Source organism: Jaculus jaculus, chromosome 19 (assembly GCF_020740685.1).
Source record: "Jaculus jaculus isolate mJacJac1 chromosome 19, mJacJac1.mat.Y.cur, whole genome shotgun sequence".
NCBI classification, from domain to species: domain Eukaryota; kingdom Metazoa; phylum Chordata; class Mammalia; order Rodentia; family Dipodidae; genus Jaculus; species Jaculus jaculus.
Genome location: NC_059120.1, coordinates 30,136,241 through 30,153,361, shown reverse-complemented (window position 1 = coordinate 30,153,361; position 17,121 = coordinate 30,136,241). Strand labels below are relative to the sequence as shown.

The window sequence follows — 17,121 nt, the reverse complement described above, 5'->3', positions numbered from 1 at the left end:
GCACTGTGAAGTCATGGATATCCAGGCCATTTTGTGTCTGGAAGAGTGCATTGTAAGGAGTCCTATCCTTCCTTTGGCTCTTACATTCTTCTGCCAACTCTACCGCAATGGATCCTGACTCTTGGAAGGTATAATAGAGATGTTTAGTGCTGAACACTGTTCTGTCACTGCTTCTCCACACCATGATGCCTTTTGAGTCATCCCAGAGGTCACCACCACCTGTAAAGAGAAACTTCTCTAACCAAAAGTGAGAGTAGCATAATATATCGTATGAGCATTAAGAGAAGTGCTAAGCAGTTTGGTGAGCACAGTATATAGAATATGCATTTAGCCAGACACCAGCGGGTGTTACACCACTAGGGCTCATGACTTCCCCCATCATAGGTTTTATTTATTTTATTTGCAAACAAAGAGAGAAAGAGTAGGCACAACAGGGCCTCCTGCCACTGCAAACAAACTCCAGATGCCCGGGCCACTCTGTGCATCTGGCTTTACATGGATACTAAGGAATTAAACCCCAGACTGCCAAGCTTTGCAAGCAAGTGTCTTTAGACACTGAGCCATCTTTCCACCCAAGCCTTTAATTCTGAAAGGGTCATAGAAAAGTCCTGGTTTGAACTAACAGGAGACTGGGAGTTGATTTTGCATATCATTTGGATGTGTTTATTTTTATCATTCAACACATTTATTGTGCACTTCTGAGAATCTTTCCTAGTGCTAAGCCACTAGAAAATGGAATCAGACCATCAGCTGACCTCAAGCAAGTTGGAGTATAATTTATATTAACGACCACTGGGAAGTAGCTATGCTATGCCCAGGCCTGTAGTAAGCCTGCTGTGTACAGTATCTTAATTCATAGCGTGTTCCTGACATGTAAATATTGGTGTTTCCATTTTAGTCTCATGGAAATTAGGACTCAGGAAGGTTGAGAAACCTGCCAAGGACATACAGCTAACAAATGGAAAAGTTTGTTACTCCAGAGAGCACAATAATGTCTCTAACTGCGGTTTGCTCTGGCTCTTTCTTCACATTGTACTAGGACAAATTGCCCTTCAATCAAAAGATTGCATTATTTCCTGCTTCTTTTCATTGGTTCCTTTTCACTGCCCTTATTATATTTTTATTCAAAGTCTCTATTGCCTCTCTGTCTTTTCCCTCTCATAATCAATCCCTTTATAAATAGTTGCTGGAATACATAGTTCTACCTGAAATGCATCCTCCCCTCTCCTCTCTTCTATTTCCCACTCCACACCAACCCCCCTCCCCTTTTATAAGGTAGGATTTTACGCTAGCCCAGGCTGACCTGGAACTGACTCTGTAGTCCTGTGCTGGTCTCAAATTCACAACAATCCTCCAACCTCTACCTCCCGAGTGTTGGGATTAAAGGTGTGTGCCATCTCCCTTTTTGTTTTTGGTTTTCAAACAGTCTCACTATGTAGCCCAGGCTAACCTGGATCTCCCAATGTCTCAGCCTCTTGAGTGCTGGGATTACAGACACAAGTCACTATGCCTGACTTTCATTTCCTCTTTACCTGTGTGATATCAAATCATGCTCATATAGAAACTCTAGAAGCCTTCTGTGGCTGTCCTATTTCTATTAAATGCTCTTTTGTTTCCCAGTGTGACACCATCTCAGTATGTTGTCAATGTTTGCTTGGCATGAGACAGAAACCATTCTGAAGCAGCTTCCCTGACAAGTGAGCAGGTGCTCTGCATGCAAGAGATGTACAGGATTGCTCTACATGAAAGAAAAGTGTCTGCATTTTATTAGGGTGGTACAGTATTGTGGGAATGTTCTGGAAGAACAAATTATGAGAATGAAATATGGAAATTAACTATGGAAAAACCTGTGAAAATACTTCTATAGACCTTACAAATAACTTTTATAAGACTATGGAAGCAAGATGTTTCCTTTTTAATATTTTTATTATCATTATCATTATTAACATATTTCACATGGGTACATCATATGTCAGTACCCACTTTTCCCTTATCCCAGCCCCCATTCATTGGGGACCCTCCTCAGTGGGCTTGCAGGTATTCCTTATGGGGTTGTGGTTTATGCATTGTGGGAGCAATAGTCAATTGTTTTGAGGGGGAGGGAATGTCTCTGAGCATGATGTCTTAACCTGTGGCTTTTATAATCTTTCCTCCCCCTCTTCTTCAATATTCCCTGAGCCATGGTAGGCGAGTTTTAAGTCTACTTCAGTGGTGAGCTCTTAGGAGCCTCTGGATCTCTGCTTGGTTAGGTATTGAGTGTCCTCCTACATACTGGCACTGATTATCAGGTTCAGCATGGAAGAGGCACTCTGGCTCGTCTCCACAGGTCCTCTGTGGTTTCAGCTGTGGCTTAGCTGAAGAATTTGGTGTATGTAATCCCTCTTTTAGCCAAAAACTAGTGAGAGCTTGACACTGGAGAGCATAATCTTTTTCTCCATAGGATTCTGATCTGGTTCCCAATTCCAGAGTGGGTCACTTAGCCAATCAGAAAGCTATTGGTTACCCACTGAGGCTGTGTGCCACTGTTGCCCTGGTGTTTACATCCTGTCAGGGTGTTTGCTTCCGAGTAGCTTTGATCTCTGGTTGCTCAGACTGTTGTTGGCCACTTTTCCCCTGTACCCCTTGTAGCACTTTCCAGCACTAATCAGGCTGTCTGGGGACTGGTTCTTTTGGGTTACAGCCAGGTCTCTCCATGTTCTGTGTCTGTAGCCTTCAGCAATAGCATCTTAGCTTTTGCCTCAGGCAGGTAATCAAGTGCTTTGAAAGAAAGTTGTCTTAATTTGGGGACCTTGTAGGTCTCTCCTATCGGCAGCTCAATGTGGGTAGCAACCAATCTGTGGTACTGAGAGTTACAGACCAGAGGCAGAAAAAAAAATTTTTTTTAAGCTTAGGCTTTATCCTACTGTCTCCAGGGTCCTTCTTTTCAAATGTTCCTCCCATACTCCTTTTGAGGGTTATATTTTTTAGTCTGTCTCCAAGGATAAAGGTTTCTATGGTACCAGTTCATTTTGGATGTAGTTTTGAGCTTGTTTCTCCCCCTCCCCCAAAACCCTTCCATCCCTGTTGTCTGGGCCTTGAGTTGTCTATCAGGTATGTCAGCAACTCAAGCAGGTCCAGGTTAGGCGTTTGTCTGTGATTTTCTGTGATTGTGTGTGTTCATGATATATGAGCTGATCCAATAAGTCTGTCCATTTTTTTCTACAAATTTCATTGCATTATTTTTTCTCTTACTGCTGAGTAGAATTTCACTATGTAAATGTACCACAACTTCATTATCCATTCATCCAATGATAGATACTTGGGTTGATTCCAGTTCTTATCTATAATGAATTGAACCGCTATAAACATAGTTTGAGTAAATATCTCCATATTGATGCATGGGGCATTTAGGATAAATGCCCAGTAAGGGAATAACTGGGTCTGTTGGTAGCTCGATGTTCATCCTTTTCAGGAATCTCCATATTGATTTCCATAGTGGTTGTACAAGTTTACATTCCCACCAACAGTGAATGAGGGTTCCCCTTTCCCCACATCCTCGCCAGCGTTTGTCATTGTTAGATTTTTTAATTGTTGCCATATTTACTGGAGTAAAGTGGAATCTCATGGCTGTTTTAATTTGCATTTCCCTTATGATTAATGATGTTGAACATTTTCTTAAGTGTGTGTTAGCCATCTGTAATTCTTCCTCTGAGAATTTCCTATTCAGTTCTCTGCCCCATTTTTAGAGTGGGTTGTTTGATTACTTATTGTTTTGTTTTTTGAGTTCTTTGTAGATTCTAGATATTAGGCTTTTGTGGGTAATCTATGGGCTCTGCTTACGGTATGTCTGTGCAAAAGCTTTTGAGCTTCATGAGATCCATTGGCTGGGTACTTGTGTAATTTCCTGGGCTACTGGGGTTTTGTTCAGGAAGTCTTTCCCCACTCCTACATCATAAAGAGTTCCTCCTGTTTTTTTCTTCCAGTAGGAAAAGAGTTTCAGATCTTATAATGAAGTCTTTAATCATTTTGGACTTGATTTTGTGTATGGTGAGATGAGTGGGTCTAGTTTTTCATTTTTCCACATGTGATTATCCAATTTTTCCAGCACCAGTTGTTGAAGATGCTGTCTTTTCTCCAATCTGCTTCAGTGGCACCTTTGTCAAAGATCAAGTAGCTATAGTTATTTGACTTAAGGTCTTTAGTTCTGTTCCATTGGTCTATGTTTCTGTTTTTATGTCACTACCATGCTGTTTTTGTTATTATGGCTTTGTAATAGAGCTTTAGATCAGGTATGGTGGAGACTCCAGAGGTGTTTCTTTTGCTGAGGATACGTTTGGATATCCAAGGCCTGCTGCCATTCCATATGAATTTTGAGGTCTTTTTTTCTATCTGTGAGATGCTTTTTATACTAAGTTTATGTCTGGTAACTTTCCTAAAATTAATCTGACAACCATGTAATCTGCCTACTTAAATCCATATGACCACGTTTCCTCTGCCTTAGTTTACCTTTGCCCTGGACAACATAGATGACCAGTTTTGACAAGGAATGTTAAGAGACATTGACTGAACTTAAGCCATGCTCTTTGCCCTGCTACCTCAGTGGCTGGTCATGCTGCTGATCCAGATGTGTACATGAGTTACATATGCTAACCACACATTGAAAGCACTGGACACATCAAAAGTAATGAATTGACCACAGAAATGCTCAAAACAAGAAGTGGGCTTAATGTGATTGGCTTTGTGAACAGAGTATGTGTGTGTTCTGGATCAGTGGAGTCCAACAGATTATAACCCTAAATCCCTTCCTTTAACATATATTTAAAGAAGAGTCAAGATTTCCTTGACCCTCATTCACATGCACTGCCTGTCCTTGGCCCAAGTAATACTAATTCTTCATATATTGTGGGGTTTTGCTGTTCGTGAAGACACTAGAGAGTGTCTGTCAGTGGAGGCAGCAGCTACGGGAACATCAGAGCAGTGGCAACAGCAGAAGCAGCAGGTTCACTCCAACAATAATCAGCTTTCCTTCTTTCAGTTCTGCTCTAAAAAGCACTGAGCCCATTCTTGGGTAAGCAAATCTAAGAGTCAGTTTCTGTAATTCCAGGTCCCTACCTCACTTAGTCAGAGCATCACAAGGCAATAGAAGCAGATGGGTGATGTTACCCTAGTTGTATGTGAATGAGAAGGCAGCTGCGGGCTTCCCAGGGGTAGGTAGAAGGAATTGGCAGACAGTGCTAATAGGAGAACAGTAGTCACATAGTAGCCATACAGCAAGCTATCCACCTCAACATTTAATGTTTTAAAATATCAACTGTTTAGAATTAATAAACACACAGCCCTACAGGTGGACAGCATGAGTCTGATGATCTTAGCCAAGTTCTCTTTTGTATGTCTCTCCTGTCCCCAGCATGCTCATCTATATATAGTCTCCTAGGTCTGGCAGGGATGGAGAGAAGCATCAAAATACTCCACCCACTGGGCATGGTGGTGCACACCTTTAATCCCAGCACTCAGGAGGCAGAGGTAGAATGATCACCATAAGTTCGAGGCCACCCCACCCTGAGACTACATAGTGAATTCCAGGTCAACCTGAGCTAGAGTGAGACCTTACCTTGGAAAAAAAAGAAAAAGAAATTACTCCAGCCCTTTTGTTCCCAAGCTCCACTGTAGAATTTGTTCTTTTCCCATTGACCAAAGCAAGTCACATGACTGAGCTCAGACATTTTCCCCCCCTCCACCCCCCAAGAGATCACCACCTCCACATCTGGAGAAGGAGAAGGAAGACAGAAGCAGGTAGCAGCCATGTGTCACAAGGGTCAGTAGGCCAGTATGGTTACAGACTGTTTCGAGAAGTAACTACAAGGTCATGAGTGGCCTAAGGCACTCCTGGCAGTTGGCTGGAGAATTAACTAGAATTGAAGAGATGCTGAATCTAGTGAAAGGCTGGGTGATAGGTGCAGAGGGTAGTTAATAGATAGCTGTCTGAGAAGGTCAGGGAGAGTTTTGTCCTTTCTGCACCTCCTCATGGAAGAAGGGGGCCAGATTTATAGGCCAAGGGAATGAGCTAGAGAATGGGAAGTTTAGAAAGTGTGTTTGGGATCAACTGGTGGCATTAAGGGAAAAAGAAGAGAAAGACCCCAGGGAGAAGGTTGCCTTTACCAGCAGAAGAGTACCACCTCTGTGTCTGTGACTGCTTCTGCTTTCTGCCACCTGATGATGTCTCTTTGGAAGCCAGAGTAGACCAGCTGTTTAGTAGATTAAAAGTCTTTTATTGCTATTATTTTCCTTGTGCTACTATGTACTGAAAATTAAATTTGCTGAATTTTTTTTTAAATGACCACATACATTTTAAAACATTTTTTAAATATACTATACAAAGTATTAGATAACAGAAAAATAACCTAATCTCTGGACATATATCTTGTGTTACTTTTTTAAAATTTGGATTATACTCTACACCTACTGCCCCAACCTTTCACTAGACTCAGAATCTCTTCAGTCCTTTTATTCCCCACCTCCATGTCTGGTTTCCTTGACCTGTCCTAGCTCACTGCTGTGAAAGGCCTCTGTGTTCATAAAATCCTCCAGCAGTCGAGTTCAAGCATTCAACTTTTCTTTCCCCCATCAAGGCCACTGACCCTTAGACAAATATAACAATACTATGTGAGTAAGGAACTCAGGGAAACTAGACAACAGCCATACTGGGGGAAGTAGTATTTTTTGTTTGTTTTTTGAGGACCCTCCCCATTGATGTTCAATGGCTATACCAGTTTACACTCCAACTAACAATGGCTAAGGGTTCCTCTTTCCTCCCCATCCTCACCAGCATTTGTTATTTGTTTTCTTGATGAAAATCATTTTGACTAGAGTGTGATAGAATCTCAAAATAAATATAATTTTTACTTTCCTGATCTGCTGCTAAACACGTTAAAAAATATTTATTGGCCATTTTTTAATATTTTATTCGTATTTATTTATTTGACAAAGAAAGAGAAAGAATGGGCGTGACAGGGCCTCTAGCCACTGCAAGCAACTCCAGATGCATGTGTCCCTTGTGCCTCTGGCTAACGTGGGTCCTGGGGAATCAAACCTGGGTCCTTTGGCTTTGCAGGCAAATGCCTTAACCACTAAGCCATCCCTCCAGCCCTTGCCATTTATACTTTTTATTTTGAGAACTTTCTATTCTGTTCCTTGGCCTATCTTTTGACTGGATTGCTTTCTTGTTGCTTAGTTAAAAAAAAAAAAACTTTGAGGTAGGATCTACCTCTAGGCCAGGCTGACCTAGATGAAACTCATTTTATAGCTCCAGACTGGCCTTGAACTTACAGAGACCCTCCTACCTCAGCTCGCAAGTGCTGAAATTAAATGCATGTACAAGCACGCCTAGCATGGTGTTTAAGCTTTTGAATTCTTCACATATTCTAGACATTAGTCCTCTGTCAGATGCGTAGCTGGCTAAGATTTTTCTCAGTTCTGTAGGCTGCCCATTTACAGAGTTAACTTTCCTCTGTTCCTTGAAGCTTTTGAAATTCACAGTCTCATTTGTCAGCTGTTGGACTGATTTCCTGAGAGAATACTTTTTTAAAAAATTTATATACACACACAGGAGAGAAATTACACTCTTTTATGCTCTCACCCCTATTCCTGTTACCCAGGGGACCTCCTCAGTGCAGTTGTGGGATTCACTGTAAGGTTATAAAGACCTCAGTAGGATCCTGGGGGGACCATGTCTCGGGGTATTTCTATCCACTCTGTGGCTGTTACTTAGCATCTTCTCTTCTACAATGTTCCCTGAGTCATGGCAGGCCTATTGTCAGTGTGACTTTGTGTTGAGTTCTTTGTAGCCTCTGGATTTCTGACAGGCTGTGATTGATCACTGTGTCTGCCACCACCACCCTGGAGCTGGCTGTCTTCCCTGCACGTTCTCCCGGATCATGGCAGACGTGGTGGAGGTGGCAGGTTCTCCCAGCCGTGACCAATGTGGTAGAGGTGGCACATTCTCCCAGGCCGCGGTAGAGGTGGCACGTTCTCCCAGCTGTGGCAGATGTGGTAGAGGTGGCAAGTCTGTAGTCAGCAGTTAGTTACCTTCTTGTCTTATGGATGGGTCTTGGTTCTCCAAGAGAATTCTTTTAAAGAATAACCAGAAGCATTTTTATTTTCCTTTTAAATTCAAAACAAAGCATGATTACTAAATCCAATGCATAAACCTTGTGTGCTAGATCATCAGTGAGTGGCAAAGTCCATCAAGAACATGTGGAGGGCTGGGGAGATGGCTCAGCAGGTCAGAGCACTTGCTGTGCAAGCACGAGGACCTGAGCACTATCACCAGTACCAATGTCAGAAGCCAGGCCTGGCCTTACATGCCAATAACTCCAGCACTGAGAGTTACAAAGATAGTAGAATTCCTGGGGCACTCTCCAGTCAGCCAGGCTAACTGAAAACTCCAGAGCTCCGTGTTCAGTGAGAGACTCTGTCTCAGGGAAATAAGGTGGAAGAGCCATAGAGGAGGACACCTGTCATCTTCCTCTGGCTTCTGCAGTGTACACACACATGCAGATACCACACACTGCACATAACTCCCCCCACCAAAAAAAAAAAACCAAAGAACATTTGGGTTAGGGAAACAAAGGGGAGAAATTAATGGAGGCACAAGGGAATGTGATTAAGCAAGACCCAGGCTCTGAACTGCAAGTTTAAGCCAGCTCTGCCCTTCACTAGGCCAAGGGCACAAGGTAGCACACTGGCATAGTCACGTTGAAATTCTTACTGCGTGTTCTTTTTATACAGGGAAAGCCTAACTGCTTTTTTGTGTTTTAATTTTTTTAACACTTTATCTCTTTTATTTATTTATTTGACACAAAGAGGAAAAGAGAGAGAGTGAAAATAGGTGTGCCAGGGCCTCTAGCCACTGCAAACGAACTCCAGACGCATGCTCCACCTTGGCTTACATGGGACCTGGAGAATCAAAGCTGGGTCCTTAGGCTTTGCAGGCAAGTGTCTTAACCACTAAGCCATTTCTCCAGCCCTTGTGTTTTTCATTTCTACTGTGCACTGGTCATTGAGACTTTTTCTTTTTTTTTTAACTTTATAGGTACAACTATATAGATTAACTGCTAGTATTTTGAAATTTTGCTTAATGTTTGCAAGCAACATGACTATTTTATCTTTTGTTTTTAAATGACTAGTTCAACCCAATTTTACCTTGGTTATAGGAAAGAATGGAAGTAATGCTTTGGTCCACATGGTCTTGAAGAAAAACTCAGCATAAATAGGAGTTGTCGTCCTCTTTTTTCTTATACCTCTTACTGATGCAATATTCCCTCTTTTTGTCTGTGTTAAAAGTGCTCACATACGAGCTACAGAGATGACTTTGTGGTTAAGGCACTTGCCTGAAAAGCCAAAGGACCCAGGTTTGATTCCCCAGTATCCACATAAGCACAAGGTAGTGCATGCACCTGGAGTTAGTTTGCAGTGGCTGGAGGCCCTTGCTTACCCATTCTCTCTCTGTCTCTCTCTCACTGCCTCCCTATCTTTCTCTCTCTCTCTCAAGTAAAGAAATAGAAATAAAATATTTTAAAAAGTACTCATCCAGGCACAGTGGTGCACGCCTTTAATCCTAGCACTCGGGAGGCAGAGGTAGGAGGATCTCTGTGAATTCAAGGCCACCCTGAGACTACATAGTGAATTCCTGGTCAGCCTGGGCTAGAGTGAAACCCTACCTTGGAAATAATAAATAAATAAAGTGCTCACATGGCATTGTCTTTCTGTCAAACAGGCTGCTTCTCTAGGATTACTACAGTTTCCCATATTGAATGCTTCTGTGGATGAAAACTGCCAGAAAATCACATACAAGGTTGGCTATCCACTGTGGAACTAGTCACTGTAAATATAAACAGCGGGTGTTGCAGGTCGACCTATAGAGTAGAGACTTCTGTTACACTTATAATGATCTTTTCCTTTTTGATAGAAATTAAAGGTATAACATAAAGCATTAAACAAGAATTATTTATTCTTGGTTTACTTTTTAATAATGATACTGTTCAGTTATGTACCTTGTCATTTTTTAAGCCCTTTTGGCTTCATGCTTAAAATAATAGAAATCTATGGAAGGAAAACAGTGGCACTCTACTTACCCTCACCAAAATAAGCACCAAAATCTCAAGATTAAATTCCTGGAATTTTTTCAAATAGTTTTATATTTATTGGAGAAGAGAGAGAGAATAAGAGATGAGAGAATGAGTGGGTCGGGGCCTCCTGAAGATGCAGATGAACTTCAGATGAATGTGCCACTGGGTGCCTGGCTTTATGTGGGAGAGTGCACCCCGCCACCAGGTGTCACAGCAAGCAAGCATCTCTAGCAGCTAAGCTGCCTCTCCAGTCTGCATTTCTTGCTAGAGACATACAACTGAGGGCTGTGGAGATGGCTTAGTGGCTAAGGTCCTTGCCTTCAGAGCCTTAAAGACCCAAGTTCAATTCCCCAGTAGCCATGCATCTGGAGTTCATTTGCGTGGCTAGAAGCCCTAGCATGCTCCCCCATGTGTCAAATGAATAAAATATTTTTTAGGAAAAGAAAATATACAATTAGAAGTAAGTTGAAGGGGTGGAGGCAGGTAATTCAGTGGGAGAGATAGCCTAAAAATATGTCTTACCCACCTACCAGTAAAAATTTATAATTTCTAAAATGTCTTAAGTTTTGTTGTGAAATTATTTTTAATATTTTATGTATTTGTTTGCATGCAGAGACAGAGAGAATGGGTACACCAGGTCCTCCAGCCGCTGCAAACAAACTCCAGATACATGCTCCTGTTTGTGCATCTGAATTTACATGGCTACTGGGGAATCAAATCTGGATCATTAGGCTTTGCAGGCAACTGCCTTAACCACTGAGCCATCTCTCCAACCGTGAAATTATTTTTTAATCACTTGCATCCTAGCAAATACTGTTTTTTTGTTTTGTTTTAATGAGACAGGGAGTTCACTCAATGCCAGAGTGACCTGGAATTCATTCTGTAGGTGAGGCAAGCCTAAAACTCATGATGATCCTTCTATCTCTGCCTCTGAGTGCTGGAATTATAGGGTATCGCATACATCACTTGGGGAAAACAGTTTTTCACCTTTGTTTTAGAAAATGGTTTAAGATAATCCTCTTTTTCCCATTAGGTTATTTATTAAAAGTTCTATTGAGGGCTGGAGAGATGGTTTAGTGGTTAAGGCGCTTCCCTGCAAAGCCAAAGGACACAGGTTTGATTTCCCAGTACCCATATAACAAGGTGGCACAAGCATCTGGAGTGAGTTTGTGGCAGCTAGAGGCCCTTGGTGTACCCATTCTCTCCCTCCCTCTCTCTCTTTTAAATAAATAAACAAATAAATAAAATAGTTTATAAAAACATTCTATTACATAAGTCTTTATTTCACTTCCTAGGCATCTCATAACATTGGGATCGCAATGGATACTGAGCTGGGGTTGATTGTCCCAAATGTGAAAAATGTTCAGATCTGCTCTATATTTGAGATTGCTATTGAACTGAACCGCCTCCAGAAACTGGGTTCTTCCAGGCAACTCAGTACCACTGACCTTACTGGAGGGACATTCACTCTTTCTAACATCGGATCAGTGAGTCACAGTGTTTATATCCATGAGCCAGAACTTAAATTTCTTTCTTTTTTTTTTCTTTTTTTTTAAATTTGCATTTATTTTATTATTTTTTTAATCAGAACTTAAATTTCTGATCACATAGTCATTTGTCTAGTGTTCCCAGAAAACTTAGGTTTTTTTTCTTCTCTTCTAAGATTGGTGGAACCTACGCCAAACCAGTGATACTGCCACCTGAAGTAGCCATTGGGGCCCTAGGATCAATTAAGGTATGTGTACTAAACAGTTGAAATTCAATTTAAGCAAACTGGGAGGTTGAATCCAAAGAAGACTAGTAATTTTTAAGGTTTTGCCCTCACTTTCTAGGTTTGAGTTTGGAATTTGGTCCAGTAAATCTATTACTTCTTCCTCAGAATTAGCCCTGGAACTCACCATTGGTCTGGAAGTCTTTATTTTTATTTATTTTTTTTTAATTTAGGATTTATTTGTAAGCAGAGAGAGAGAGAGAATGAACATGGATAAATCAGGATCTCTTGCCATTGCAGTCTTCAGTTGCATGCTCCACTTTGTCCATCTGTCTTTACATGGGTACCAGGGAGATCAAAACTGGGCCATCAGACTTTGTAAGCAAGTACTTTTAACTGCTAAGCTATGTCTCCAGTCCTAGCCTTGAACTCTTTCTTTTTTTTTTTTTTTTTTTTTTTCACTTCTCCACGTAGTCTCAGTGTGGCCTCGAACTCATGGTGATCCTTCTACCTCTGCCTCCTGAGTGTTGGGGTTAAAGGCGTGCGCCACCACACCTGGCTTTGAACTCTTAATACTTGTGCTTTTCTCACCAAACTGCTGGAACTACAGGTATGTAAAGCCAAAGCCAACAAAAATGTAGGTGTCTGGCTAGGAAGATGGCTCAGTGGTTAAAGGCACTTGCTTACAAAGCTTGTTGGCCCTGGTTTGATTCTCCAGCCTCTATGTGAAGCCAAATGAGAATCTAGAATTATACAGTGACAAGAGGTCCTGGTCTACCCATACACACACATGCAAAGTGTGTGTGTATGTATGTATATTTGTTGTTTTATTCAGGTGAAGTCCTACTCTAGCCCAAGCTGAACTGGAACTCACTATGCAGTCTCAGGGTGGCCTCAAACTCAGTGATCCCTCCTACCTCTTCCTCCTGAGTGCAGGGATTAAAGGTGTGCACCAACACACCGGTCTATAATTTGTTTTTTTTGGTTTTTTTTTTCCTGAGAAAAGGTCTCTTTTACCAGGATAACATGGAATTCACTCTGTAGCCCAAAGCTGGCATTGAACTCAAAGTCATCCTCCTACCTCAGCCTGCCCAGTGCAGGGACTAATGGCCTGTGCTGCCATGCCCCAGCTTAAAATAGGAAAAATGAAGCTGGACATGATAGTGCACACCTTTAATCCCTGCCCACAGGAGGCAGAGGTAGGAGGATTGCCATGAATTCAAGGCCACTCTGAGACTACATAATGAATTCCAGGTCAGCCTGGGCTAGAGTGAGACCTTACCTTGAAAAACCCCCCCCAAAAAAAAAGGAAAAAGGAAATTCTATATTCACTGACCAGTAATTTCCCATTCCTTCTTCCTTCTATCCCAAGGTAGCTACCATTCTACTTTCTGTCTCTGAATTTGAACTTTCTGGTGCTTCACATAAGAATAAGAATAATCATGCAATATCTGTCTTTTCATGCCTGACTTATTTCACTTAGCATGCTACTTTCAGAGGTCAACCAAGTTGTAGTATAAACCAGAATTTCATTTTCTTTAAGCTATTGTATGTGTATAAACCATGTTTTCTTTATCCATTCATCTGTCAATGAATATTTGGATTTGTTTTCCATTTTATTGGCTGTTGTAAATAATACTGCATGTCGTTATCTTCTCAATATGTGGTACTTAGTTTTGTTTGCCAATTTTTTTTGGTGGGGGGAGAGGAAGAGAGGAGAAAGACAGAGAGAAAATTGGTGCCCCAGGGCTTCAGCCACTAAAATCGAACACCAGACACTTGCGTCACCTAGTGAGTAAGAGCAACCTTGTGCTTGTCTCACCTTTGTGCATCTGGCTAAGCCATCTTTTCAGCCCATTTTTTGTTTTTGTTGTTGTTAGCTTGATTGATTGAGATGCATTCTCATTCTGTAACATCGCTGGCCTAAAACTTGTGCGCTCAGTGCACCACTATACCTTACTTAGTAGATATATTTTTTAATTTTTGTTTCTTGAGTTTTTTGTTTGTTTGTTTTTTGAGACAGGGTCTTACCTGTCTCAATAATGCAGAGAAGATGGTCTGGAAAGATGGCTGACTGGATAAGGCACTTGCCTGCAAAGCCTCACAACCCAGGTTCAGTTTCCCAGTACCCACCTAAAGGCAGATGTACAAAGTGGTGCATGCATCTAGAGTCTGTTTGCAGCTGCTGGATGGCCTGGCATGCCCTTTCTCGGTGTCTGTCTCTCTTCTATCACTCTCTTTTTGCAAATAAATAAGTAAAAATATTTTTTAAGGGCTGGAGAAATGGTGTAGCAGTTAAAGTGCTTGCCTACAAAGCCAAAGGGTCCAGGTTCAATTCCCCAGGACCCACATAAGCCATATGCACAAGGTGGCACATGCATATGGAGTTTGTTTGCAGTGGCTGAAGGTCCTGGATGCCCATTCTCTCTCTCTCTCTCTCTCCCTCCCTCTCTCTCTCTTGAATAAAAGTGAATAAAGTAAATGTTTAAAAATATATATTTTAAGAAATCAAAGGCAAGGTAGTTGCTGTGTCTAATAGAGATCTACATGGATGTTACTCCATGAGGTCAGGGAACATGCGTCAACCTGGGGCTGTCACTCCATGCCTTGAGGCTGTGTGTGTGCACAGATAGGAAGAGTAGAGCTTAGAAGCTTTTCTGACAATTGGACAGAGTGATTTTATCTATGAATTCATATTTTATGTGTTTCTTATTTCTTTTTATAATAGTTCATTTTTAGTGTATTTTGTTTTATTATTGTTTGTTTTGTGGTACAGGAGATCAAACCCAGGCAAGCACTCTACCACTGAACACTAACATATTTTTTCAAAGTAGCCCATCATAGATTAGAATTATTATTTTTTAAATATTTTATTTATTTATTTGTAAGGAGAGGGCATGCCAGTACCTTCTGCCTCTGCAAATGAACACCAGATACATGTGCCACTTTGTGCATCTGGCTTTACATAGGTATCAAGGAATCAAACCTGGGCTATCAGGTTTTATAAACAAGTGCCTTTAACCACTGAGCCTTCTCTCCAGCCCAGAATTATTTTTTTTTTTTTAATGTTCTTTACCAAAGATAGAGAAGCACTGCCTTTTATTACATTCTCCCTGTTATCTGCTTCCCACCATTATCCCTGGCTCCTTCTGCTGCCACCTGCCTGTTCTGTCGTTCCTCCAACCCTCCCTTCAGAATGCTTCTCCTCCTCCATTGTGCCTGTGGCTTGCTACCTCACTGTCCTCACAGAGGAGCCTTAGTACCTTCCTTGCCACAGTTGTCCTTTTCTCCCTAGAGCCAATAAGAATACAATGGTAAAGAGTTTAAAACCTAAGATGAAATTTCATATATGGAAATTGTATAGAGAATAGGAAGGACCTTAGAGAAAGCAAAAATTTGAGGCATAATCTCACAGACATGGGAGAAGTCGGAGTCCACATTTTCAGAAGTCATGGGCTGTGCTTCCTCTCTGCTGTGGGGAGGAAAGCTTGCCTGCTCTTAGGCCATTGCTGTCAGAGCCTGAGCTTCCAGGGATTGAAACTCACTCTTTCATTGCTTCTTTGTTCTCCCCATCTCTAGGCACTTCCCCGATTTAACCAGAAAGGAGACATCTATAAAGCACAGATCATGAACGTGAGCTGGTCAGCTGATCACAGAGTCATTGATGGAGCCACAATGTCACGCTTCTCAAATTTGTGGAAATCCTACTTAGAAAACCCAGCTTTGATGCTTATAGATCTGAAATGAAGATAAAAGAGACATCCTTGAACTTTTTGAGCTTCCAAAGAGTATGGAAAACCTAGCAATGCCCATGTATAGCCTTTGTTACAACTGGTATTATGGATGATTTGTATTAGTTGATTAAGGCTCAAAGCACAGTATTTATCGCTGTCATGTTAGGCTTTGTTGTTGCTTTGTGGAAAAAGAATGACAGTGTAGTGTACCAGTCCTCCTGGAACAGCCACACCCTATAGGTCAGAGTATGACAACTCACTGTGTCAAATGGATTGAAACAAGCAGCAACACAGTTAGTGTTACTAAGAGTAACCCATACATGTAGCATTTATCTTGTCTTCTTTTTTAATTTTTTTAACTGATTTTTTAATGAAAATCTTAAGTTATACTTAATTTAGGAAAAGGAATTTATATACAAATATATTTTCCATTTCCCTGAAATCATGGCAACGGTTATAGAAAATAAGTGCAATTATCTTTTATGAAAACCAGGGATCTACCCTTGCTTTATGTAAGAAAGTAGTGTTTTATATAAGTGTCTCATAGATATAAATTAACATTTTTTAAATGGAAATGATTATATGGTCTTAATTATAGTTTTATAACTAGTAAGGCTGTTAAAGGTGTATGTTTGAAATGGGTGTACTTTTCCAGTTTTGGAAATTCTGTGACATTTTCTTGAGGGAGAATTTTACCTTTGCAAATTCACTTAATATGAGAAAAGTAATTTAAATACAGTGGCTATGGACATTTTTATGCTCAGAAGTTCACTGCATTTTAATTTTCTTGATCTTCAGCCAAAAATAGGATAAGAAAAGGATTTGGGGTCTATTCTGTTCTCCTATTTCAGAATAGAAACATGAATAAGCAAAGAGCTCAGAAATTTTGGACATAAAAATAAATTTTATACAAAAATCAAGGCTTCATAATGATCATTTTGTTAAAGGCTCACTTTAATGAGGAATAGCATTGAGGTAAGTCTAATAGAGCATATTGATCTGATTCATAAATTTAAGTAGCTTCCAATGTCATCCAGTGAGTTCAACACAGCAAAGTTACTTGCTCAAGTGAAGTTTTATGACAGAAAAGAAAGGTCATTTTGTTGTCTGCTTGATTTTGTTTTAGATGGGACTCCTTTATAGATCAAAATAATAAAGTAAATTCTGTTAATTTATAAATTCATATAATGAAACCTACTATTTTATATACTAACTTAAAAAAATTTCAAAGCCTAGCGTTGTGTTACATACCTCTAATTCTAACATACTGTGTCAGGCAGATTGTGAGTTTAAAGCCAACTTGGGCTACAAAAACCTTATCTCAAAAAACTAAAGGGGGGCTGGAGAGATTGTTTAGTGGTTAAGGTGCTTGCCTGCAAAGCCTGAGAACCTAGGTTTGACTCCACAGAATCCATGTAAGCCAGGCGCATAAGGTCACACATGTGCATAAGGTGGCACATATATCTGCAGTTTGATTGCAGTGGCTAGAGGTCCTGGTGCACCAGTATTCTCATTCTTTGTCTTTCTCTCTCTCTCTCATAAAAATAAATAAATAAAACTAAAGGGATTT

General features: G+C 40.7%; 1 protein-coding gene across 2 annotated transcripts in view; it reads left to right on the top strand.

Annotated features, from left to right (window-relative positions):
• The window catches only part of Dbt (dihydrolipoamide branched chain transacylase E2), a 61,266-nt gene extending 44,532 nt beyond the window's left edge, over positions 1-16,734 (top strand). For both annotated transcript variants that reach the window (XM_045138797.1, XM_004663945.2), the window contains 4 exons: positions 9,755-9,832; positions 11,402-11,593; positions 11,770-11,841; positions 15,397-16,734. In XM_045138797.1, the coding sequence (XP_044994732.1) occupies positions 9,755-9,832; positions 11,402-11,593; positions 11,770-11,841; positions 15,397-15,564 (510 nt within the window). In that variant the 3' untranslated portion in view covers positions 15,565-16,734. The remainder of the gene's footprint in view (positions 1-9,754; positions 9,833-11,401; positions 11,594-11,769; positions 11,842-15,396) is intronic.
• The last annotated feature ends 387 nt before the right edge of the window (positions 16,735-17,121 follow it).